General features: G+C 49.3%; 1 protein-coding gene across 1 annotated transcript; it reads left to right on the plus strand.

Moving 5' to 3' along the window:
* The first annotated feature begins 173 nt into the window (after positions 1-173).
* Positions 174-4,505, plus strand: ARL16 (ADP ribosylation factor like GTPase 16). The gene is given in 5 exon segments (XM_056848579.1): positions 174-269; positions 956-1,054; positions 3,260-3,373; positions 3,810-3,925; positions 4,258-4,505. Coding segments are annotated over 5 exon segments (597 nt in total). The 3' UTR covers positions 4,430-4,505.
* Positions 4,506-26,326: the final 21,821 nt, after the last annotated feature.

A 26,326-nucleotide genomic window follows, 5' to 3' on the forward strand; every position in this document is an offset into this window, starting at 1 on the left:
ACCTATTTCCGCAGCCTAGGCCCTACTTCCGGCTTCCGCTCGGAGGTGAGGCGGGTCCTCCGGTGCCGGCGACTGTCGATTGGCCGGCGTGTCATGCCAGTGGCCTGTCGTTCCTCCGTTCCGTTCTCATGGCTCATTGGTTTAAGCGTGGCGGGTGGGCGCGCGGGGTTGTTATGGCAACGGCCTGCCGCGGCGGTTCCACCTTCCTGCTGCTGGGGGGTTCAGGCGCTGGAAAGACTCTGCTGGTCAAGCGGCTGCAGAATATCCCCGCGAAGGGGGGGGGAGAGTGGAGTGGGGAGAGGGAGAGGGGGGGAGAGGGGGGGAGAGGGGGGTGGGGGAGGGGAGAAGAGGGGGGAAGGGGGGGGAGGAAGAAGGGTCGTTTAGGCCAAGGCTCGCTTATCTGGTCTTCTGGGTGGCTGTGTGCGTTAAAAGGGGAAGGCTTTGACTCTTGTGTCCCCACTTAATGCTTTTAATGGGGGGGGGGTCTTTTTACAACGAGTCTTTCCTTATCTGAGAAACAAGCTGGTTTATCGTGGCTTATGCTTGGAAGGACAGCAAGGCGGTTCATGGAGGGATGCGCCATCAGTGGCGACTGGCTGTGTGATGATTAAAGCGAACCTCCACATCCATTTGACAAAGGGAGCTTTGATCTCATGCCCCCCAAAATCGTGTTAATCTCTAAGGTCCTTTTGGATTCGAGTCCAGAGGCAGTTCACCTCTGAAGAGCAGTACTGGGAGACAAAATGGGGGAGACCTTGGCCTCCGTGACTTGTTTGTTGTTGGCAGCTGTTTGGCCACTGTGTGAAAGAGGGTACTGGGTTAGATGAACCACTGGCCTGATCCAACAGGACATCTCTTATGCTGTTATGTTTGTGCCGTAATATATTCTTGTTTGCAGTTCATTTTTGTCTGAAGAATCTGGCCAGGGCCTACCTTTGCTGACTATTGACTCTAGTCATCCCTTTCCTGCCATTTTCCTTATCAAACTCTTTAACAGCTGAGCTCCAGGGATGGCGCCAAGGATCTTGGAGAGCCACCCCCCACACTGCCTACGGTATGTTAGACTGAGTAGTTCTTTCTGGTGCAGGATGGCCACATTACTCAGATTAGTTGGTCTTTCTGAGTAGTTTATTGTTGAATCTAAAACATGGCGTAAGAAACGTTGCTGCAGCCTGGGTAACTAACATTTTAGTCCCATAGAAATCAAACTGCATTGCTAGTCATTCCTGTGCTTGTGTGGATTAAGTTACTTCGGTGAGAGTTGCCTTTGTGATGGAGATCAGTTGTGCTGAGAGGTCCATGCCTATGTCTATATGCTATGATTACTGACTATTCCTTATTTTCCCCCTCTGGTCTAGTATATAGCGTGCATCGCCTAACATTTCAGTGAGTAGTCAGCCTGATTACAGTGTCCATTGCATATTGCAAAACCATTCCTTCCCTAATTGCCTGTTTTTGAGAACTGATCAGTACAGGGATGTAATGTTATTCCCACTTTTTTCAGAGGCGATCCATACCCTTTATCAGATTTCAAGAAAAGTGCATGCAGGTACAAATTGGGGAACTATACTTGGGGGAAGGAGTTTTAGTTAGGCGCCATTATGGTAGCCAGCTGGTCTGAAGGGGGGGAAGTCCTATTATTTTAATAGAGGCTTAATGGGATGTTATTTGCCAGGTGATATTATTACCTCTGTCATAAAAAGGAGCCCGTGGCGCAGAGTGTTAAGCTGCAGTACTGCAGGTCAAGCTCTGCTCACGACCTGAGTTAGAACCCGGTCGGAAGTCGGTTTCAGGTAGCCGGCTCAAGGTTGACTCAGCCTTCCATCCTTCCGAGGTTGGTGAAATGAGTTCCCAGCTTGCTGGGGGTAAAGGGAAGATGACTGGGGAAGGCACTGGCAAACCACCCCGCAAACAAAGTCTGCCTTGGCAACATCGGGATGTGACGTCACCCCATGGGTCAGGAATGACCCGGTGCTTGCACAGGGGACCTTTACCTTACCTTATGTCATAAAAAGCTTCAACTGCCTATTGCGGCATGGGTAACCTTTATTAAAGGCACAGGACATTTTTCTCCTGGCTAGTTGGCAACCCTAAATGGTGTTCATAAACCAGTACTGACTTCAGGATTTTGGGTCCCCCAAGCAAGAGACCATTAGCAAGTCTTCTTAATCATTAATGGGTTCTTGCACATGTACCCCAGAGCTCTCTGCACAAACGGCCCATGCAAACAAACTACATCAAATCTTCTGAAAAGTAGTCTAGGGTTGCCAACTTCCAGGTGGGGCCTGGAGGTCTCCTGGGATTACCATTTATCTGCAGACTACAGAGATCACTTCCCCTGCAGGAAATGGCAATTTCAGAGAGTAAACTATGGCATCACATCCATGCTGAGCTCCCCCACCTCTCCAAATGTCACCCTCCCCAAGAACCACCCCCAAATCTCCAAGAATTTCCCAAGCTGGAGCTGGCAACCCTAGTTGCTTACAGTGCAATCTTAAATACATGTTTCTGGGAGTAAGCCCCACTAAATAGACCTGTTTAGGATGACACTGTTGGTTGCTCTCTGTGGTATAATTAAAGGACAACTGCAAAATTATCAGTATCAGTGTTGCCCATGAAATCTGTCACTTCCCCATCCTGCTTATCTTTCAGCTGCCTATATTCTGCATTAATCCTGATTTATAACAAGGTTCAGATTTACTCATAGGTATATTTTGGAAGGATGTTTTAAAAATAGAGCAAATACCAGTTTGCTACCCTAATTGTGAGTACAAAATGGGTTCTACCAAGCCTAATTAAGATCAAAGAGAAAGCTAAGACCTGTTATATGTTTATCTGAAAGTATGTGCTGCATTTGTATGAATGTTTTGTCCAGCATCCTCAGGGTTCCATCTCTGTCCTGGAGATCATCATGGCAGAAAGTCCCACATTCAAACCCTGACATTTGAAAACATCTCAGATTACTGGTTGGGCAAGAATTCTGTGTGAGGCCTTGGATGCTTAATATCAGGCAGAGTAGTCAATACTGATCTAAATGCAGTAAGAGGCAGCTTCATATATACATAAGTAGATTTTTTGCACTTCTCCAGCTTGGTTGTAGGGAGGAGCTTACAGAGGGATTCTGCACACCTTTTGAGTCTTACCACATCCTCAGCAGAAGCAATGGGCAGGGTTAGCACCACTCACTGTGCAATACTGTCTATTACAGCTTCAGCGGCACACTAGCTTAAAAGTCTGACCGGCTGTTGTCCCTCTGCAGGTGGGCACAAACCTTACTGATCTTGTGATAGGAAAGAGGATCACAGTTCGGGAACTGGGCGGATGCATGGGGCCCATATGGTCCAGCTACTACAGCGACTGTTGCTGTGTTTTGGTGAGTGCCTTGATTTATAGTTTGTGTGTAATTCAGACTGTCATAGGGCAGAGTAATCTTTTCCACTCCCATCCCGGTGGCTGATTGGCCCTATGCTTGTAGCATTTAAGATAATGGTCCCATAACCACATTTAACTGTACATAGCTCTTATGTACTCAGAGAAAATGGTCACAGTGTAAGTTGGCTGTTGATTATGCTTTCTTTTTGTCATGCTGACACGACAAAACTGCTATTTACAGTGATTCCACTTTTTTAAAAAACCTCTCAAGTGACAATCTCAGGAAAATCTGGTCCAAGCAGTCTCTGCAGAGCTGCATTGCCATTTGAGGGGTGCCGTTCATTATCTACCTTTTCTGCCTTTTTTTTAATGTGAGAAAGTTCTGCAGCAAGCAGCTCCCTGTCCTTTCAGCTGCCTTTTCTCAATCTCTTCTACAGTATGTGATTGATGCTGCCAAGCCCACTCAGATTTCCTCTTCCTGCGTTCAGCTCCTGTCGCTCCTCTCTGCTGAAGAGCTAACATCAGTCCCTGTCCTCATCATTTTCAACAAGATGTAAGGACTTTTTAGTTTACATTTTCAGGCCAGAGGGATGAGGATGGAGCTAAGATTCAATGGGGAAAGAGTTTAAATTAATTTAATAGATTGCTTTAGCTGCAAATAATCTTGTGGGGGTGGGGGAGAGAACCTACAGCTAACAAGTTGGGAAATGGTCACCTTCAATGGATTTGCACTTTGGTCAGCAGAATCCAGGGGTGTTATTCCTGGAGGCAGATGGGAGTGCACAATTCTTCAACAACAAAATAGTCTTGTGGCATCTTAAAGACTAATATGGCTTCCCTCTGGAATTTGCCCATCATTGTTTCCTTTCTTTACCTTGGCTCTAGCGACCTACCCTGCTACATGTCCCTGGCGGAGATGAAGTCATTGTTCCGAATCCAGGACATTGTTTCCTGTGCAAAGCAGCCCATCACCATCATGGAGACGAGTGCGCGTGATGGCACTGGCTTGCCTAAAGTGATGCAGTGGTTTCGTTCTGTCCTGCATGATTTCAGATGACCCTCTCGCCTCTGGTGCCTTGTATAGACCACAAACAGAGGAAAGAACCTGGACCACAGCATTAGCTTTGTATCAGTGAGAAGAAATTGCTGCTGTCCTGGACACTGATGTGGTTTGAACTTGAAAGTGAATGTTTCAGTATTTTAGTATATTGTGTTAAACTACTACAAGAATGCAGGCAGAGAATGCGTCTGTGGAATGGGAGGTAAAACCCATGGAGTCACATCCATCTTTTATTGTCTTCATTTCTCAGAAGTCAAGTGACCCCATACTTAGTACCAGACTGAAATTCTTCTATGGTTTAGAATCTCTCTGCATGATTCTTTACTCACATAATAAATGCACAGTTGCTGAGATCTGTTTCACAGGATCACAAAGTTTTCTATTATAGGAGTACTTTGGGTGTGTTGCACCCTTTAAGGATTCAAGTGTGATACTATACTGCTTGACATATATGGTTCTTCAGCTATTAAGCCACCTGTTGGGATGAAATATGGTTGTATAAATGGTGGGGGATCTCTATTGGATTTAATATCCCACGAGAGATGCTGGGTAAAACGTGTCATTTTGTGACTCAATTATTATTACTGGCTAAGAGTTTATGAGGTGGCATGGGAAGGAGAATTCTGGCTCTTACCCCAGAAACTGTCCTGCAACTGTCCTGCACACCATACCCATTACCATGCCCCTTGCTTTGTCTGCTACAGCAGCATTAGCCCCAGTGATGAATGGCAGGGCAAGAAAGTGGTGAGTTCTTCCATCCATACTCTCTCCTGCAGATTACCAGGAAGGTCATAACCATAAGCGGAGCAAGTGGTGGTTCTAGTCTGATTTTCTGGAATTAGCCCTGCCTCTACTTATTCACAATAGGCTGAAGTCATCAGGCCATGTGAATGAAATATGGAATCTATCACTCCCAAGCCCCCAGTTGGTGATGGTGCAGGAGGAGACAACAGGTGAATTAATGACCATTGTTACTGCTGCTGGTCAGGTCTGAGCTGAGTGGCCCCTGCAGTGCTGGTTTTGCCACAGGGGCCACTTATCGTGGCTCAAGGATGGATCGGGGGGGGGGGCGAGGAGGCAGCTCCCCTGGGCGGCAGGCAGAGGGGGGCGCCAATGCTGTAGCCAGGTCAGAGGCTGTGGGTGCGGCTGCCCATCCCACTGCTGCGCTTGCCACCTGCACCCTGGTCTGAGCATGTGACGACGCCCAGTTCCTACTGACTCATCGGCCCACATGACTTCTACAGCATCAGCATGACGAGGCTGGCCCACGCATGGCAGTGAGCTCGGCGAAGCAGCAGGGAGAAGTTGCGGCCTGGCGCAGCCCCCAGGCCCCTGCTTCCAATTTATGGCAACCCTATGAAATAATGACTTCCAAAATGTCCTGTTAACAGCCTTGCTCGGGTCTTGCAAACTGAGGGCTGTGGCTTCCTTTATCAAGTCAATCCCTCTCATGTTGGGTCTTCTTCCTGCTGCCTTCCACTTTTCCGAGCATTATTGTCTTTTCCAATGAGAAGTTATTTCAGAAGTAAACTTGTCTGCAGGTTTCACCAACTAGAGTTTTATCACAGATTTGCCATGGAGTCTGAGTGAGGAATGGGGGATAAGGGTAAGATTAGGTGTGTTTATTCAGGCACCTTAATATGTGCCTTGGGCACCCCAGCCACAAACTACATTTTGGGCATTCTTGTGTGAGAACGAGGAAGGGCTTCATTGTTCAGGCCAGATCTGTGGAAGTCTTTTTTCTTTTAGCCTTCATACCTTCAGCAGAATGATGAGACATGAATACTTTTGCAGGATGGGACATATTTTCTCCACACTATTCCTGGTTCATCTAACCAATATCTAAGCTGTAGGAGTGAAATTGTTTTTCTATTATCTTTGTGCAAAAACTGGGGTTGTTTGTTTTAATCACCAGCCTAGAGGTGGAACACCTTGTAATTCTTTATCAATATAGTACTTTTAAAACACTTCCCTTCCTCCAAGGAGCTCAGGGTTGCATCCTTCATTCTTCCCTTCTTCATTTTATCATGTGAGGTACGTTGGGCTGAGAATATGTGACTGGCTCAAGGTCACCCAGCAAGCTTCCTTGGCAGAGAAGGGATTTGAACCTGGGCCTTCCAGATCCAAGTCCAGTATTCTGCCGCTACACTAATCTGGAAGACAATTAGGAAATGGAAAAAAGCTGAGTCAACATGCCATTTTTATTGACATAAGAAGAGCCCTGCTGGATCAGACCAGTGGTCCATCTAGTCCAGCATCCTGTCTCACACAGTGGCCAAACATTTCCTCTGGAGGCCCAACAACAGGGCATACAGGCTGAGGCCTTCCTATGATGTTGCCTCCTGGCACTGGGATTCAGAGGTTGACTCCCTCCTAACATGGAGGTTCCCTTTAGTTACCATGGCTAGTAGCCACTGATAGACCTCTCCTCCCTGAATCTATCCAATCTCCTTTTAAAGTTGCCTGTGGTGTTTAACCACCCATGATAGCTTCATGGGGTTTGCATTCTCAGTTCAATGCATTTTCTTTTCTGATTAGAGTTTTGTAAAAATGATATCTAAACAATTCAAAAGGAGAGGATAAAAACGAAATGAAGATTATAAAGAAAAAATGTTTTCAGTTAAGAACCTTTCTTCCACCTGGATCCTAATATAAGTTTTTCTTCCCAGGTAGGAGGATTTGTGCTTTGGTACCATAGCCTAGAGGCATCTACCTCATTTTCTTGAATACTTGAATCTATTTTCTTTATTTGGGTAGTGGGCTCCCTTCATTGGAGTTACCTTTCCCCCATCATAGTAAATTCTCTACCACATTTCCATCTTACTGGAATACTGATGGCTTGAGCTTGCAAGAGCTCTTGTTTTGGGAGAGCCCACCCTTCACTGGCTCCTCTCCCAGCATTCTTACCATGGAATGACTCTCATCGTGCCTCTGAGTTCATTAAAGTCTGTCTTCCTAAAATCTAACACATGTCTGGCTATAAATTCCCTTTGCTCCTGACAACAAAAGGAACTCTAGGAGGAATTAATAGATAATAGTGTGATTATTCATTAACAATTCATAGAGATCAACATGACACTATTTTATCTTTTAAAAGAGTTGTTGATTTTATATGTATATTATATACATTGATTATATGCGTATATATAAAGAAAAACATGTACCAGTATATAATATATGGGGCATCATTTTGTACTTTTCCCCTCCTTTAAAAAAGAAAGAAAGTGGATCTAGCCCTGCCTTGGCTTGCAGTCTGCCCATGTAAAGAAAGCAGCAAAGTAATGCATGCCATCTTCAGTGCCTTGCTATGGTGCTTGAAGCATTTTCTCCCAAGCCTGATTGTGATACCAGAGGTCAGCCAGGTTGGGAAATCAAATGCTGAACTCCGATGTGTGCAGTGTAGTAAAGTGGATTAGCAGGGTTTAGCCTCCCTTGCTTGTGCACTTCATTTTTAAAAAAATGGTCACACATGTTACCACCTTAGGTCTCTGAGAAAGGAGGAAAAATTCATGTTAAGTTCACATCTTCCCATCCCGCATCTGCAAGCATATTTAATGACCTACTAAATTTGAATGTTTTTTCCTATCTGAAATTTTGCAGGGAGAGTGCCTCGCGTACAATCCTTGGTAATTTCATTCCAATACAAAAGAAAATAAAAAGACTACCACTGGGCATGTGTCTTCCACTGAATGGAATTAAAGTTAAAAATGGAAAATTAAGGAAGTAGTAATGAATGAAATTTTAAAAGTACAAAAGACATGTAAAAACAAATTTTGCACACACCTATCTGATTATTCTACATCTGCCCCGATGCTGTGCCATGAAGGGCCCACAAGCACTGTTAATTGCAGTGTGATGGACTTTGAGTGAGGAGTTTGAATGCACAGATTTGCCTACAATTGTGCTAAGGCCTGTTCAACTGTACAGTTCATGTTTTTGCTTCTGTGGCCAGAGTTCTTTTCAATTGTTTGTTCATACATCAGCGAAGGAGTTGGGGCTGAGAATCTGTGATGTGCTCAAGGCTATGACCAGCAAAACCAGGTCGGTGCTTCTCTCTTATGCAAGTAGGGCAGATGGAGTTCTAGAGTTGCACATAATTTGACATATACGGTAAGGGGGCTCTTTCCTTTGGCAGCTTGGCACCAGTTTTTGTCGCTACATGGCTATGCAAAAGTTGCATCAGCCTCTTCCAAATGGTTTACCAACCTCACCTTTGGTAGCCTTTGCCTCTTGTACAACAATTTATTTAAACAATTTCTAGCCTGTTCTACCAATAGTACTTGAAGCAATTTATAAGCAATTGAAAAACAATGTAAACAACCTAATAACACAGTATTAAATAATCACACAAAGCCCAAACATAATCATCAGGCAGCCTTGGTAAAGAAGTATGGCTTTAGTGTGGGCTGGAAACTGTATATTGGGTGTTGTCTGTTGAGAGGGTAGGGCATTCCATAACTGGGCTACCCCTAGAAAATTGTTCCAACATCCTCAATTAGATGATTGATGACTCAGAACTCCAGTTGTATTCTGGTGGCTGCTGTGTTACTGTTGCCTTAGCTAACCAGCAATAACACCATTCTTAAGGCAGATGGAGCAGAGCACAGAGAGTGCTGTTGGGTTGTTGTTTCTGGCTTGAGAATTTTTTTGGAGATTTGGGGATTGTTGCCTGGGAATGGTGGAGTTTGGGGAAGGGAGGGAGCTCAGCAGAGATGTGATGCCATGGAGTCCACCTTCTAACGCTGTCACTTCCTCCAGGAGAACTGGTCTCTGTTTTCTGGAGATCAGTTGTAATTCCAGGAGAGCTCCAGGCAGCAGCTAGAGATCGGCAATCCTAGTGTTACTGAGTCTTGGCTGGGACTGAATCCAGAGAGTTCTGTTAATCTAATGCCAGGCCAGATATTATGGGCAGAACCTATGATAGATATTGGCTTTTCCATTCTGCCTGCAATCATTATTATTCAGACTGAAAAATACTCTAATGTATATACCAAGTTGTTTGATCTCAGCTCCTGAATAAGTTGTTGTTCAATGATTGCTCTATCTGTCAGATTTCCTGTAGCTGCATTAGGATAGTGCCGTAGGAGTTTGCTGAGGGCCTCGGTCTCAGCACAGTTCCCATAATTCCATTTTGCATTTTGAGAGCCTTGGAACGGAGGGTAAAATGTCACATTCTGAAATATTTCATTACATTTCTTACAGGGAGGCTTCTCAATGTAACAATTTCCGTTAAACTGATAAGCTTGGCATGACACTGTTTCAGAGAACACAGTGGCAGGGCGAGATCCTGAGGACAGAAGTGCAGATGCCACTGCAGATGCCACAGCCTCGTGCCACGCTTTTATACAGGACACATAAGTCATTATTAGCTTTGCTGCTTTCCCTCTGCATGAAAGGGATGCTCCAAAGAACATATTATGGTTGGCTGCATCAGAGGAAGCTCGATAGGTGCTGCGAGCAACAACAGCAGCAATAAAGAAAAATGTGCTGGGCGTGAGCTGACCGTTGTTATTGGCTGAGAGTTGGTACATATCTTTGTTAATAATTTTCAACTCGTTCATCAGTTCAGCTGGGTCCACAACACCGATTTCTTCTGTCACCTAGAAATATAACAATTCTTTATAAATAACAAATATATTTACCGTATATCCGTGTCTTTCTGACACCATAGTTGAAGACTGCCTTTAAAAAGAGAAAGTGAATAACAAATCATTACGTAGGAGAGTGGGGAAGGGAATGAGAAAAGTTAAACAGACCTGTCTGACCTGTTAGAGCTTATTTGCAGAATCAAGGGGATTGTCATTCAACAATATATTTGGTGTAATGTACATTCAAAAAGAGCTCTTTAACAAGAACATTGAGTAATAACACAATATATTGTGCTGTTAACAGCTCACAATGATTATTTGGGCTAACAATTTGAGACATGCCATAGTTTGAAATGCATGTTACTTCAAACCTAATTGTTCAGTTTTCATTCATGAAAGGTGGGTGTATCTGTGTACATAGACAATATTTTCTGTAGAAATAAAATACGCCTGAGGCTTTTAATAGATGTTAGTCTAGAATGGTGAAATCTAGATGTCTTACCACTAAATGAGCAGAATGCCCTTTCATCTTTAGCTGTGCCTGTTTTTCTGAGTGCCAGAAAGAGGGGTGAAGATAGCTATGCATAGTTTGAGTGGTAAGCCCGCTACAGATCTCCACTCCTTTTTTGGACTGATGTACAAACTTCAAACTGAACTGAACCTTCCTATTTTGGAATGTTCTTATAATAATACTGGAATGAGTGCTTAAAAGTATTCAAAATGTTGAAGAAATCTAGAATTAATATGCATACTCCTCAAGACACAATGGCAGGAGGAGGTTTAGGCATTCCTAACCTCCAAAAGTACTATTGCTCAGCTAGAATTGCAGTGCAGTCCTAACGGGGAGGGGGGAAACAGGCTTAGGGAGCTGGCTGATCCTTATGCCAGCACATCTCAGAGATATGCCGGTGTAGAGGCCAATTACGCCAGTGCAGGGGCCTAACGCTCCTGTGCAGCTGTGGACCAGTGCAACTGCGCCAGCATATTCGTGGGCAGATCATGTGATGTAGCTGGAGTTAGTTGATTCCCTAAGTCAGCCAGGGAACGCCCCCCAGACAGAGGCACAAAGATGTGCCATCAAAAACTCAGCGCAGCCCATAAGCAGCCATAGAGTGGCAAAGAACAAGTGCCCCCCCACACTGCTGCAGCCACACCTATTAGACCCCAAGCAGTTCAGGATGCCAACTATGGGCGCGACCAATCGCCTCCCTCCCCTGTAGTGGCCAAGTCCTCCCCAGCCCTACAAAAACACCAGCCAGGATACCCCACAACTCATGAGGTAGGGTATGTGGTGCGGGACACCGATAGCTTCCGGCTGTGCGGACTTAAGGCAAGCGCTGAGGCACCTTGGCGGTGGGGAAAGCACAGAGAGGACACTTCGCACTACTGGGTGAGCACTTCGCGCCAACACCTTACAGGGACAGCAAAGTCCACACTCTGTGGCTGACCTCTCCCAGTTCTGAACCCAAACAGGTACCCCATCTCCTCAGCCAGGACCCAAAGGGTCAGCTGTGCACTGACAGGGAAACAGAGACTGTTTCCCCAAGCTTCTTCCCACTTTCCCCTTGGCTACGGCCTGGCAACACCAGCCCCTGCACCTGGCAGTCTAGCAGGGGCATCAGGAGCCCCAGACGCCCCCCACCCACCCCACACACACACCATGGCCTCCATGCACAAGGGGGTTTGGTGCCTGGGGACTGGGCCAAATGGCCGCTGGGGGAGGGGGCCCAAGCTTTCGGCTCTGCACTGGATTGACAGCTCAGTCAGTTGCTGAGCTCCCCCTTGGAAAAGGTGCTACGGGGCGGGGGGGGGGAGCTGGAGCTAACCACACAATACTGGAACTCACTCACAGGAGCAGAGTTCTGTGGACCCATCATTTGCTTTTGGTTTGGACATGTACGCCAGACCGGTGAGGGTGTTTTGAATGGCGTGAGCCCTTGTAGGGGAGGGGCGGTTGTGGCAGAGCTCTGTCCCAAGGGCCCGGAGTGGACTTTCTGGCAACCCCGAGGGACCTGCAAGCACCCACCAAAGAGTTCTTGGCCCCATGCTGCAGATGCACGTGTCTCTGTTTTGTCATTCTGCAGGTACAGATCCAAACATCTGTATAATTTGTTCATAGAACTAAAGAGGAACTTGTAAAGCATTGTATCCAACTTTCTGCTTACTGAATAATTTTTTTCTAAAAAAAAGCTGTGTCTCCCCCCCCACACCAAATGAAACTTTTTTAAAATTGATGCATACTGGGTGCCTAAGCAAAAAATGGTTTTAAAAGCATGCCCAAGGTGGGTAGGGACAGAAATCTGCAAAGTCAGAGCTAGGTATGTCTGATGGAAGAGGAGGGAATTTGCACTGCTGTAGAAAAACTTGCTCCTGGAGAGAGCGTAACTCTGTTGCCTCCAAAGGAGGCTTCGTGCCCCCCACCCTCGCCATGAAGCCAAAACCTTGGCCTTACTTGGAAAACGCATGGAGCCACTCCATAAGGTTCCACAGGGATACACCATCTAAAAAGGTGGTGTATCTCCAAGTAAGGGCAAAAGGGGCATTCTCAGCCCGAAAGGATTTCGGAGATGACTTCTAAAGGTGACTCCTCCCCTGGCCTGGTGCTGGAATTCCCCAGGAACTCCCTTGGGAGGACAGTGCACAGAAATGTGCTGTCCAGACACCAGCGCCAGGCTGTGCGGGTGCCCTTGGGTGGCATTGCTGCGGCAGCGCCAGGTAGGGTTGCTAAGTCCCTCTTCGACACTGGCGGGAGGTTTTTTGAGCAGAGCCTGAGGAGAACGGGGTTTGGGGAGGGGAGGGACTTCAATGCCATAGAGTCCAATGGCCAAAGTGGCCATTTTCTCCAGGGGAACTGATCTCTATCGGCTGGAGATCAGTTGTAATAGGAGATCTCCAGCTAGTACCTGGAAGTTGGCAAGCCTAGCACCAGGAGAATGGCGTGTGCGGCCCCCCGCTGACCTCTGTGCCACCCTGGGCATCGTAAGTGGCACGGGCACTGATGCAGGGGGCTTGGACACCAGCACAGCCCCTTCCTGGCCTCCTAAGGACTTTTGTCCTTTCAGCTCAGGAATGAGCTGTTAGTATCTCTTCTTAGGTGCCCTAGATGTTTAATACGGATGGAAGCACAGAATCCTTTTCCAGTTAGGAGAAGTATAATGTTACAAAGTGTAAAGGTCTGGTTGAAAGGGGTAGGTTTATCTCCTGAAATTGTTTCTGTACACATGATTGGACCACTTCACGGTTCCAGTATTTTCATATTGGGCACCCCCCCTCTAGTTTTACAACTACATCTGAATTTGCAGAAGTTCTTTAATTGGTAACTTTTGATATTTATAATTTATTTCAGAGATGGGCAGTACTCTGTCAGGAAGATATGTTGAAGGTCTCAAATAATTTTTGTCTTCCAACAAAACCTTTCCTTTTTTTTTAATATATTTTTTTTATTTTTATAATATAAAACAAAACAATAAAACAAAAAATACAAACGGGTACATATAAAATTTAAACACTTCCACTCCTGTTCCAAATGATTAGAAACTTGAATGCTGGAAATGGAAAGTGTTAAGGCAGCTCTCTACATGTTACCTGAATAATTCTTTTTTATGTTAACCCCCTTTGATTTTAACTCCTCCTTGCTCCCTTCTTATGCACCCCTGCCCCTGTTCTCTGCATTCTTTATCTGCTCTGTCAATATACTTCTCTTTTCTAAAATCCAGCCTTCTACTGCTATTTCATGCTTTTTTCTTGTTTTTCCTTGTATCTGGAATTTGTTCTCTGATAGCCACAGCTTACTAACATGCACACCATAACAGCGCCTCCTAAATATATCCTCCTGAATCAGTACATTATGATCGCTGCTTCATCTCTTCCCACTGTATGTACTCCATTAATTGTCTTTAAAAAAAAGATTGTAAACTTGAGCAAACTTTGTTCTTAACTTAATCACTGCATGTAGTGTTGAAATGCTTCATAATGAAATATTAGATACATACATAGTCCAGAAGAATGGAGTAAGGAGTCTGTGTGGGAAGGTGGGTCTTGTACTGAGCAAATGGCTGTGGGAAGCGTTCTGGAAAACTATCTTGATGATCCACAGAAAGTAATTCTTCAGGTTTCACTTTAGGTTTATGTATCTCTCCAAAGAAAAAAATAGCATGCAGCACCTGTTGGGGACATAAACATCCTGCATAGCTGGAGTTCTTGTTTCATCAAACAGAGAAGTCCCCCCCTCAACACCCACCCACCCACACAAACTTCACATCTCACAGTTGTGGAATATCTAGATAAAATAGTAAAAGGGTCCCTAATGGCAGGGTCTGCAGCATCACTGTAAAACTGATGGGTTGGATGCAGTGGAAGGGCCCTGTGAGGACTGCACAAGGATCTCATGGAGTAGCCATGGAGGTTGGTAGGCTATAGGGGTAGGGATGCCAGCCTCCAGGTGGACCTGGGGATTCCTTGGAATTACAGCTGACCTCCAGAGTACAGAGATCAGTTCCCACTGAGATCTCTGTTTTCCCCAAGCTCTATCCCCAAATTTTAGTACCGGTAGTTTCCCAACCTAAATCCAGCCACCCTACCCTCTCATACCCGCCAGTGGCCAGGGGGTACTTGTCAACCCTACCCCTGCCCCCCAAAAAGATTCAAGGAAAATGTATCCAAATCTTCCCCAAATTCATAATTGCCACCATTGAAAGGAAGGATATATATTCCTAAAAAGAATTTATCAAAAATATTCAAACATGATCATTTTGTCACTTGATAACTTCTTGTCTTGCTGCCTATGAATCTGCTATTGTCTTGTGTGGTTCTAGGCCCGTGTTGGCAAACCTATGGCACGCGTGCCACAAGCGGCACGTCGAGCCCTTTCTATGGGCACGCGTGGAGCCGCCCCCCCCGCCCCCCCGCCCCCTCCTGGCGGCCTCGACGCCATCTGCCTCCGTTGCCCCGCCCCGCCTTAGCAGCAGCAGCGCCGCCGCCCCACCCAGGCGCCGCTCCAGATCGGCTGCCGCCCACTCATGCTCGGCCCCGAGGGCTGCCCTGCCGGCCGCCCCGCTACGCCCACCGAGTCGCCCCCGCCCCCTTCTCCGCCCCCTTGGCTGCCCGTCCCCCTCCTCCGCCCCTCCTCGTGGCCTCGGCGCACGTTTCCGCCGCGCCGCAGCCAACTTTGTCGAGGGGCGGGGGCGACTCGGCGGGCGTAGCGGTGCGGCCGGCAGGGAAGCCCTCGGGGCCGAGCATGAGCGGCCGGTGGCAGCGGCGGGTCCAGAGCGGCGCCTGGGTGGGGCGGCAGCGCTGCTGCTGAGGCGGAGCGGGGCGGCGGGAGGCTGGCGGGAGGCTGGCGGCGGGTGGCTCTTTAGCTTGGACTTGCCACTGAGATGCACATTTACCCCATCCAGATTCTCAAAACTGCATGGGGGGTTGTTGTCTATTTGTGAAAGAGAGGTTTTGCCTTGGACTTGCCACTGAGATGCACATTTACCCCATCCAGATTCTCAAAACTGCATGGGGTTTTTTTTTTTTGTCTATTTGTGAAAGAGAGGTTTTGCCTTGGACTTGCCACTGAGATGCACATTTACCCCATCCAGATTCTCAAAACTGCATGGGGGGGTTGTCTATTTGTGAAAGAGAGGTTTTGCCTTGGACTTGCCACTGAGATGCACATTTACCCCATCCAGATTCTCAAAACTGCATGGGGGGGGTTGTTGTCTATTTGTGAAAGAGAGGTTTTGCCTTGGACTTGCCACTGAGATGCACATTTACCCCATCCAGATTCTCAAAACTGCATGGGGGGGGGGGGGTTGTTGTCCATTTGGACTTGCCACTGAGATGCACATTTACCCCATCCAGATTCTCAAAACTGCATGGGGGGTTGTTGTCCATTTGTGAATGGGAGGTCTTGCCTTGGACTTGCCACTCAGATGCACAACTCAACGATAAGCCCCCCTGCAGAGTTTTGAGAATGCAGATGGGGGAAATGGTGTTTGTCAGTCATTGCCATGATTTAATTTTATGGATGACAAAGGATAGTACAGTTAGTTCTGAAAATGAAACCCTTAAAGTGTGGAATTCTCTGCCAAATAATTTTAAATCAATGAAAGCACTTGTGATTGCTTTCCTTACTTTGTTTGGATCATTTTATGCTTGTGAGCATAAGATGTTAACGTATGAGTTGTTTTTTCTAAACTAAAACCTCAGTATTCAGGTTAAATTGCCGTGCTGGCACTTTACGATGAATAAGTGGGTTTTGGGTTGCAGTTTGGGCACTCGGTCTCTAAAAGGTTCGCCATCACTGTTCTAGGCTGTGTAGCTCTAGTCTTGTGTAGTTCTAGTGGATTTTTATTTAACCTTGTTCATTCTTTTGTACTGTAAACCAGGACTTGTTTTGTGCTTGTACATGCTGGTACAGTGTACTGGCACCTCTTTTCGCTGGTGGGATGTCAGCCATCTTTCCCAGGATTGGGCCAGGCTGATTGAGAGACCGCAGCCTTTCCTGCAGCTGAAGTCATGCCTGCTGATTATGTCCATCAGCTGTTCTCCTGCGTATTTTCTGGCCCGCCTATATCCTATGTTTGCTGACCTGCTGGTCCTCTGCCTTCCCCTCAGTTGGTCCTAGGGCTAGGTTGGGAAATACCTGGAGATTTTGGGGGTGGAACCTGAGAAGGGTGGGGAAGGACTTCAGCAGGGTATAATGCCATAGCGTCCACTCTCCAAAGCAGTCATTTTCTCCAGGAGACCTGATCTTGGTCATCTAGAGATCAGTTGTAATAGCGGGAGATCTCCAGGTGCTACCTGGAGGTTGGCAACCCTAGCCAGCCCACTGGCCCTCTGATGCCCCCTTTACCAACCCACAAGCCTTCTGCCTTCACCACCAGCCTGCCTTGCCTGGGGCCTTCTGTAGCCTGAACTCCACCTTTGACTAATCGCCTGCCCTGCAGCCTTCTAGCGCCCGCCCACCATCATTTTCTCCCACCTGCCTGCCTGTGGCCTTCTGAGGTCTGCCTGCCTCCATCTTCTGCAGCCTTGTTGAATGGCCTGTCTGCCCTGTGGCCTTCTTTGAGGCCTGATGGCTTGCCTACCCCCTTCTCTGCCATTGGATTAGGTCTGGGTAGTGCGATGGACCCGCCAGAAGGAATCAGAATCATAGAATCATAGAGTTGGAAGGGACCACCAGGGTCATCTAGTCCAACCCCCTGCACAATGCAGGAAATTAACAACTATCTCCCCCACACACACACATCCCCAGTGACCCCAACCCTCCCCCAGCCATGCAGGATCCCACAATCAAAGCACTCCCGACAGATGGCCATCCAGCCTCTGCTTAAAGACCTCCAAAGGCTCCAAAGACCTCCACCACCCTCCGAGGCAGTGCATTCCACCATTGAACAGCCCTCACCGTCAGAAAGTTCTTCCTAATGTTTAGGTGGAATCACTTTTCTATTAGTTTAAATCCATTACTCCGTGTCCTAGTCTCTGGAGCAACAGAGAACAAGCTAGTTCCCTCATCAACATGACATCCCTTCAAATATTTAAATATGGCTATAATGTCTCCCCTCAACCTTCTGTTCTCCAAACTAAACAAACCCAACTCCCTAAGTCTCTCCTCATAGGGCATGGATTCCAGACCTCTGACCATTCTGGTCGCCCTCCTCTGGACATGCTCCAACTTGTCAACAACCTTCTTAAATTGGGGAGCCCAAAACTGGACACAGTATTCCAAGTGAGGTCTGACCAATGCAGAATACAGTGGTAATATTACTTCCCTTGATCTAGACACAATACTCCTATTGATGCAGCCCAGAACTGCATTGGCCTTTTTAGCCGCCATATCACAATGTTGGCTGGGGGCTTATAACATTTCTTGGAAACTGTGTGTGAGGTGTGGTGTGGGGGTACTTTTGAGTAGCCAAGGTGCTCAGGCCATATGAAACAGCTCTGGTCCTCAAACTCACTTGTTTCACTGACCATATCTTTGTTTCTTAGTGATCTGTCTCACTGAGTTGTGTTAAAACTTATCTTTGTTTATTGTTTGCTCACCTCACTAAAAATGGAATATGAAACATTTACTCCTTAATTTGTTCCATGGATTTCTAGTCACGTAAATAAATGTATTTATACAAAAGCATTCACAATATAAAAAGAAGTATGTTTAAATCCATTAATTCTTTATTTATTAATAAATTAATTATTAAAAAATTTCTATGCCACCTGAATAGGGTCTTATTTTTCTTTTTTTTAACAAGAAAGTTACCTTGGGCATGTATGTCTTCCAGATGTCATCAGATGCATTGTTTTCATCTAGCAGCTGACTGAATTTTCTAATGAAACTATTCCCACTTCGAATGAAATTATCTTTGTCATTTCTTTTCTTTTCTTCGAAAATTCTGTTAAATAAAAGGATTATTGCTATTGTTTCCACTGCAATGTATGGACAAAGCTTATCACCCACCCTACATTTACATCCTTGTAAGCAGGTGGCACGACCAACCTGTAAGATGTTATGCACGGCAAACATCACCCATTCAGGTTATCAAAAGACTTTCTTTGATAAACAAGTTTGGCAGAGGTTTGTTTGTTTCAAAAAGCTGCCAAACCTGTTTAGCCAAAAATGGGACAAAAGAAACGTGAGTGAACATGTGTATATTTAATTTTCAAAACTACTGTCTATTTCCCTCATGAAGCTTTCTTGAAAACTTTAGATCATCAGCCAGTTTCTCAGCCAAGACTGGCTGTCTTTAATTTCCAGCCTATTCTTTGTTTTTGTCATCTCAAAAGCTAAGTGTATATTGCATGCAATGTAAAGGAGCATCAGCACCATTTTTTAAACAAGCTGAGGGGAAAGGTGGAAGAAGAGAACAATTAATCCTTTCCCTGACAGCTGTTTCTTTGTTCCAAATTGTCTTGTCCTCAGGAGCCTGCTTTCAGGATCGAAATCAAAGTGTATATACAATTTGAATCTCACAGGAGAAAAAGCATTTTGGAGGGGAAATTGTGTTGACTCCTCATCTACAGGTAGCTGCCATTTCTCCTTCTGATTACTTGGGGGTAGAGTTGCCAGCTCCGGGTTGGGAAATATCTGGAGATTTTTGGGGCAGAGCCTGAGAAGGGCGGGGTTTGGGGAGGGGAGGGACTTCAATGCCATAGAGTCCAATTGCCAAAGCGGCCATTTTTCCCAGGTGAACTGATCTCTGTTGGCTAGAGATCAGTTGTAATAGCAGTAGATCTCCAGCTAGTACCTGGAGGCTGGCAACCCTACTTGGGGGCAGGGTCCTCTTCAATATTCTGGATTGGTCAAAAGAAGAAATTGTGGTAGACACAGAAACGCGGCCTCGACTCACCGATGAGCCCGAGGTTGCCGGGTTGTGCAGGGCGGGCACAGACACGCCGGAGTCTCTTTTGGGAGCGGCGGGGGCAGCAGAGCCTGGAGCTAGGGCTGCTTGCCGGGCTGAGGGCTCCCATGTCCGCCCGGAATGGCGGCGGGGCAGCAAATGGCGGCGTTCCGCCCGCCTCCCAGCTGGGCCACCTCGTGACCACCTGGGGGCCGGGAGCCCCAGTTTGAATGAGCCAATGGGGCTCGAGGCTCCTTCGGGGGCGGGCCCTCCCGAAGTCGGACCGGGGTGTTCCCACTCTGGTCCGCCTCCACTCCTTATAAGGAAGGGTCGCCGTTTGACCCTTCCTGTTTGCTTCCTGTTGAGTTCGCTTCCTGTTTCACCAGTCGGCGCGGAAGGAAAGGAGCGGCGTGGAACGTTACCCCACCTACTCTCACTCTCCCCGATCAACAGCTGATTTCACTGCGGAGAGCGGGGGAGGCGGCGGCAGCTGCTGTCCTTTTAAGGACAGGGAACCGGCCGGGAAGGGGTTGCCAGTTAAGGCGCCCGGGAGCGAATTGACGGAGGCAGGGTTGAGGCGGTCGGGGCCTCCTACGAAGCGGCGTGTGGGGAGGGGAGGATTCACCCCCCATTTGCATCCGGCGGAGCCTGCATTACGCGGAAGGAAGCTGTGTGCGAGGGGCCCTGCTGAGAGTTGGGCACCATGCCGTCCGGGAAGTCTGCTGCCTCGACGCAGAGGAAGGGGGCGAGGAACGCCGCAGGAACGAGCAGGCAAGACTCTTCACCTCCTCGCACTCGGGGGGGGGGGCAGAAAGTCATGGGCGGCATTGGCCCCCAGGGCTAGACAGCAACCAAAGGAGGCTGCTCCAAGCGAAGCATTGACCTCCTCGGCTGCACCTGATAAAACCATACAGGGGCTCACTAAGGTGGTCCAGCAGCTGGTCAGCGAAGTGGGCCAGTTGAAATCCCAGTCATCGGGGGTGGGAGCTGCGGGGCCAGCAGGGGCCAAGGATGTGGCGCCCAGAGACAGAAAGCAACAGATACAGCGCAGGAAGAGGGTCGACGTGTCCTCCAGCTCTAGCAGCGCCTGCAGTTCTACCAGTAGCAGCACCTCCAGTGGGCATAGTAGTTCCAGTGGGTCCTGGTCCAAGGGGAAGAATAAGCGACGGCGCACGACAGGAAACAAGAAGGGACGGCGACGTACGAAGAACAGGAGGAGGTCTGGCAAGAGAGCGGGAGAAGGGGACTCGACTGGTGAGTCTTCTTCAGGGGAGGAATCCGAGGGTGTACCTGAGGGTTATTGGCGCACACACGCTGATTTGCCTGGCCTACCGGCTTGGGCTTGGCGCAGGCGGTTGGAGGAGGGCTCAGTCCCTGATAGTGGGGTCAAGGCCGTGTGGGAATCAGGAACTAAGGGGAAGAGGTCCAGTATCCAATCTACTTATACTGAGAAGGAGAACCCTCCAGGGTTACACCTTTCCCGCAAAATAAGGGAAAAAATACTTGAAGGATGTTATGTAGACATCTTCGCCCTTGTTAAGCCTGATTCAGTTAAGGGGAGGGGGGCCAGCTCGGCCAGTAAGGAGCAGAAAGCCGAGGCTGGAGAGAAATCTCTCAGGAAGTGGCGTAAAGGTTTTGGGGTGTATGCCGGTGTTGTGACCATGGCGTACCCAAGGTGGGGGTGGCACCTTTGGAATTACGCCTCATATGTAGAAAGGGCGGCGGAAGTGGCCGGTGAGGCCGCTGCCCTTGAGTACGATGAGGAGTTTAGGAAGAGGGCTTCATATAACTCTAGGGCTCGTTGGGACCTGGTGAATCATGACATTTGGAGCATGGTCGTCAACCCACACATCAGGGGCAAGGGGGATGCCACGAGACCTGCGAAATGGGGTTCCAGGAGGGAAGTGACAGGAGGGTGTGTTGGGAGTTTAATAAAGGGTCGTGCTCCCGGGCCAAATGCAAATATGACCACTTGTGTGAGCTGTGTGCAGGCCAACACTCAAAGGTGTCTTGCCCCAGGCCTACAGGGGGCACCCAGCCCTTTCGCGGCGGCCGGCCCTCCACAAGGAAGGATGGGGGGGCCGGCGGAGCTTCAGGCGAAGGCAAATGAGGACCCTCTTTTGGGGGGCTTGGCAGAGACTCCCGTTAAATTGCAGGCCTTACAATGGTGGGTGGACCGATACCTGTACAGGGAGGCTGCCAAATATTTATGGGATGGGTTCACACGAGGGTTCCGGATACCTTTTGTGGGTCAGAGAGTAGCTGGATGCAGGCAATTTAAAATCCGCCCGGGACATGCCAGCGGTCGTGAGCGAAAAGGTACATAGGGAATGTACTGCGGGTAGGGTGGCAGGTACCTTTAATGCCCCTCCACTACCCAACCTGAGAGTGTCACCTCTGGGGGTGGTCCCGAAGAAGTCCCCTGGGGAATTTCGGTTAATTCACCACCTGTCCTATCCGCCTGGGGGCTCAGTGAATGAAGGAATACCGCCTGAATTTTGTTCAGTGCGGTATGCTTCCTTTGATCAAGCGGTCCGTTTGGCGTTGTCCTGTGGGAGGGGCGCCCTTATGGCCAAATGCGACATCCAATCGGCGTTCTGCCTTCTCCCGGTGCACACAGATGACTTTAACCTGCTGGGTTTTAGAGTGGGCAATGATTGGTATGTGGACAAGGCCATGCCGATGGGGTGTTCTGTGGCCTGTGCTGCCTTTGAAAAGTTCAGCAGCTTCCTGGAATGGGTGGTCAAGTATAGGACCGGCTCTATACACGTCACTCATTACCTCGATGACTTCTTATTTTTGGGGGAGGCGGGTACTGGTGCCTGCGCTGCAATTTTGCAGGCTTTTTGTGAGCTGGCGGAGGAGCTAGGGGTCCCATTGTCACAAGAGAAAACTGAGGGTCCCATTACAAAGTTGGTTTATTTGGGAATTGAGCTTGACTCGGTGCACGGGGTGTCCCGCCTCCCCACGGATAAGCTGCTCGCGCTGCAGGCACTGGTATCACTCTTCTTGGTACGCAAGAAGTGCACGCTCAGGGAGCTGCAGTCCTTGGTGGGGCATTTAAACTTCGCCTGCCGGGTGGTAGCCCCTGGGCGCCCCTTTTGCGCTTGCTTGGCCAGGGCCACCGCCCAGGCTACCAGGCCGCACCACAAAATTAGGGTCACGCTGGGCATGAAGGAAGACTTAGAGGTCTGGAGGGTATTTCTCAGCAGGTACAACGGGGTTTCTTTATGGCAGACTCCCCTGGATGTAGGTGGGGGGGTCCTGCAAGTCCAGTCCGACGGAGCTGGGGGCGTGGGTTTCGGAGTGTATTATAACGGGCGTTGGTGCGCACAACCCTGGCCTAAGCATTGGTCAAAAACGGGGGTCGCACGGGACTTGACCTTCCTGGAGCTGTTCCCTATTCTGGTGGCGGTGGTTATTTGGAGCTCTGAGTTTCGCAACAGGAGGGTGTTGTTCTGGTGCGACAACTTGGCAGCGGTACATGTCCTTAATAAGCAGTCATCTAAATCGCCCAGGGTTATGCACCTAATACGGAGGTTCGTGCTTACCTGCTTGGAGGCTAACATATCTTTCAGGGCCAGGCACGTTGCGGGAGTCCAAAATGACCTAGCGGATGCTTTATCCCGCCTCCAGGAGGAGAGGTTCCGCAGGCTCGCCCCAGGGGCAAACAAGCACGCAGACCCTTTCCCGGTGGAGCTCTGGACCATTGGCGACAAACATTAATGGCTGGGGTCTTCCAGTCAATGGCCCCGTCCACGCTGCGGGCATATACCTCAGCAGCCTCGGCATTTTTGACATTCTCAGCTGGATCCAAGGGGCCGGTCACATGGCCGACTTCAGAAGAAATGGTTCTGCGGTACATGGTCAGTCTCCTGGAACGGGGGGCCGCGCCCAGAACTATACGTTGCCACATGGCGGCTATTTCCTTCTTTAGTAAGGCCTATGGGCACCCCAACCTTTGCGCATCTTTTGTCGCAAAGAAAGCCGTGGAAGGTTGGCAACGGGTCTCCCCACGCCAGCCTGATTCACGCCGGCCTATCACCCCCCGCCTGCTATCTAAGATAATCAGTTCCCTTCGGGCAGTATGCCGGTCGCGCTATGAGGCATCATTGTTTGAGACAGCATTTTTGTTGGCCTTTTTTGGGGCGCTGCGGGTGGGGGAACTGGTGGTCAGTTCAAAACATGACAAATCGGGCCGGGCCCTGGGTTTGTCAGACATCTCCTTTGGGAAGGGGGAGATCCACCTCAGCATCCGGCAGTCCAAAACGGACCAGCGGGGTCGGGGGGCAGTAGTCAAACTGGGCGCAGCACACGTGAAGACATTGTGCCCTGTCCGAGCTTTGTCAACCTTCCTTGCGAGGCGCCCAAAATAGGGGGGGCACTGTTGTTGCATGCCAATGGTTTTCCTTTGACCAGGTATCAATTCGCCAGCGTACTGCGGTTGGCCCTGGCTAGGATTGGGGTCCCCCCCGGGATGTACAACACACACTCATTCAGAATTGGGGCGGCCACAACCGCAGCTGGCGAAGGGCTGCCAGAGCCGGTTATTAAGTCCATGGGCAGATGGCGTCCTGGTGCATATAAGGGGTATATCCGTCCGTAAAGTTGGGGGGGGTGGGCTAACTGTTTGTGTTTAAGTTGCAGCCCTCTCTTCAGTTCCAGCCCTTTCTACAGCTACAGCACGGAGGCTTCATGTTTGGATATGTGGCCACAGCATTGTACATTGGGCTGGGAAATATGCGATATCGTCGGGGTGGGGTCAACACTTGGGGTTGGACGGCGCGGTCCGTGTGTCCTGGCAGGGCTGCCGGGGCATGAGATGGAGAGCACTGGTCCCTACGCTTTTGAGGCGAGCTGCGTCTTGCGGGCCCCCGGATGTACTGGTCATACAATTGGGCGCGAACGACTTAGCGAAGGTGCGCAGTATGGACCTTCAAGCAGCGGCATCTGACGACCTGAGAAGCCTGGCAGCAGAATGGCGGCACACCGGCATCCTGTGGTCGGATCTGCTGGAAAGGCGGTCCTGGCGAGGGGCGGTGGATCCGGAGAGGGTGGACAGAGCCAGGCAGAGAGTCACGTCGACTGTAGGGAGGGTGACCCGCGAGCTGGGTGGGTTGGTGATCCATCACATGGACATTACACACCGCGTCAGTGCCTTATTCCGGGCTGATGGGGTCCATTTGTCTTCTTGGGGTTTGGACATTTGGTTGCAAGGCATCTGCCATGGCATACATACTTGGTTGCAGCGCTAGGTGTTGGCGGGAGTCGGCTGGGGTCTGGGGGGACTCCAGCCGGCTCTAGTGGCGGTTTGGCATTGGGGCAGCATCCGGTTTTGGGGGGAAAAGGCCTGCGTGCCTATTTTCCCATGTAGAAGATCCCAGTATGGGATTTTGGGGGAAGGCCTGACGGGGACATGCCAAGATGGAGGGATGCCAGGGACGAGCCTCACTGAAGGCTGTCCGGGGGGTATACCCTGCCATGGGCTGTCAAGCGGGCCTCCCTCCAAGTGGCAGGGGACCACACAGCTGGCTGCCGCCCTCGTGTGTCCCTGAACTGCCATCTCTTGCCTTCTCAGCAGGGGTGCTGGAGCTGTGCATCGGCCTGCAGGGTGGCAGGTCGATGAGGGGGATACGCCCCCATGCCATGCCAATGCCTTGCTGCTGCAATCAATAAAGTTGTGCCATTTCTTCCAAACTGTTCTCTGTGTATTTTGTTCAGGTTGGACTTACGTTACATGGTTTGTCTTGGGGGGGTCAGGTCTCCGGCTGGGAGTGCACCACACAGCTAAGCACTAAACCGGCAAACGCGGCCTCGACTCACCGATGAGCCCGAGGTTGCCGGGTTGTGCAGGGCGGGCACAGACACGCCGGAGTCTCTTTTGGGAGCGGCGGGGGCAGCAGAGCCTGGAGCTAGGGCTGCTTGCTGGGCTGAGGGCTCCCATGTCCACCCGGAATGGCGGTGGGGCAGCAAATGGCGGCGTTCCGCCCGCCTCCCAGCTGGGCCGCCTCGTGACCACCTGGGGGCCGGGAGCCCCAGTTTGCATGAGCCAATGGGGCTCGAGGCTCCTTCGGGGGCGGGCCCTCCCGAAGTCGGACCGGGGTGTTCCCACTCTGGTCCGCCTCCACTCCTTATAAGGAAGGGTCGCCGTTTGACCCTTCCTGTTTGCTTCCTGTTGACCCACCCACCCTCCACTGTTACAATTGGTGTTTTATTTTATTGCTCCGCACAACTTTGGCGGTTTGGCATTGGGGCAGCATCCGGTTTTGGGGGGAAAAGGCCTGCGTGCCTATTTTCCCATGTAGAGGATCCCAGTATGGGATTTTGGGGGAAGGTCGGACGGGGACATGCCAAGATGGAGGGATGCCAGGGACGAGCCTCACTGAAGGCTGTCCGGGGGGCATACCCTGCCATGGGCTGTCAAGCGGGCCTCCCTCCAAGTGGCAGGGGACCACACAGCTGGCTGCCGCCCTCGTGTGTCCCTGAACTGCCATCTCTTGCCTTCTCAGCAGGGGTGCTGGGAGCTGTGCATCGGCCTGCAGGGTGGCAGGTCGATGAGGGGGATACACCCCCATGCCATGCCAATGCCTTGCTGCTGCAATCAATAAAGTTGTGCCATTTCTTCCAAACTGTTCTCTGTGTAAAATATTGTCGAAGGCTTTCACAGTCAGAGTTCATTGGTTCTTGTAGGTTATCCGGGCTGTGTAACTGTAATAATATCCATCCAAACATTCAGTTTACCATGGAAAAGGAAATTGAGGGTAAACTCCCATTTCTTGATACCCTTGTCATCCGTAAAACAAACTTTCAGTTAGGTCACAAGGTCTACCGGAAACCAACTCACACAGATCGCTACTTAACAAAAACTCCAACCACCACCCCCGACAGAAAAGAGGAATAATCAAAACATTAATGGACCGTGCAAGACAGATCTGTGAACCACAGTTTCTCAAGGAAGAAACTAATCATCTAAATCACGC

This window comes from Euleptes europaea, chromosome 1 (genome assembly GCF_029931775.1).
Source record: "Euleptes europaea isolate rEulEur1 chromosome 1, rEulEur1.hap1, whole genome shotgun sequence".
NCBI classification, from domain to species: Eukaryota; Metazoa; Chordata; class Lepidosauria; order Squamata; family Sphaerodactylidae; genus Euleptes; species Euleptes europaea.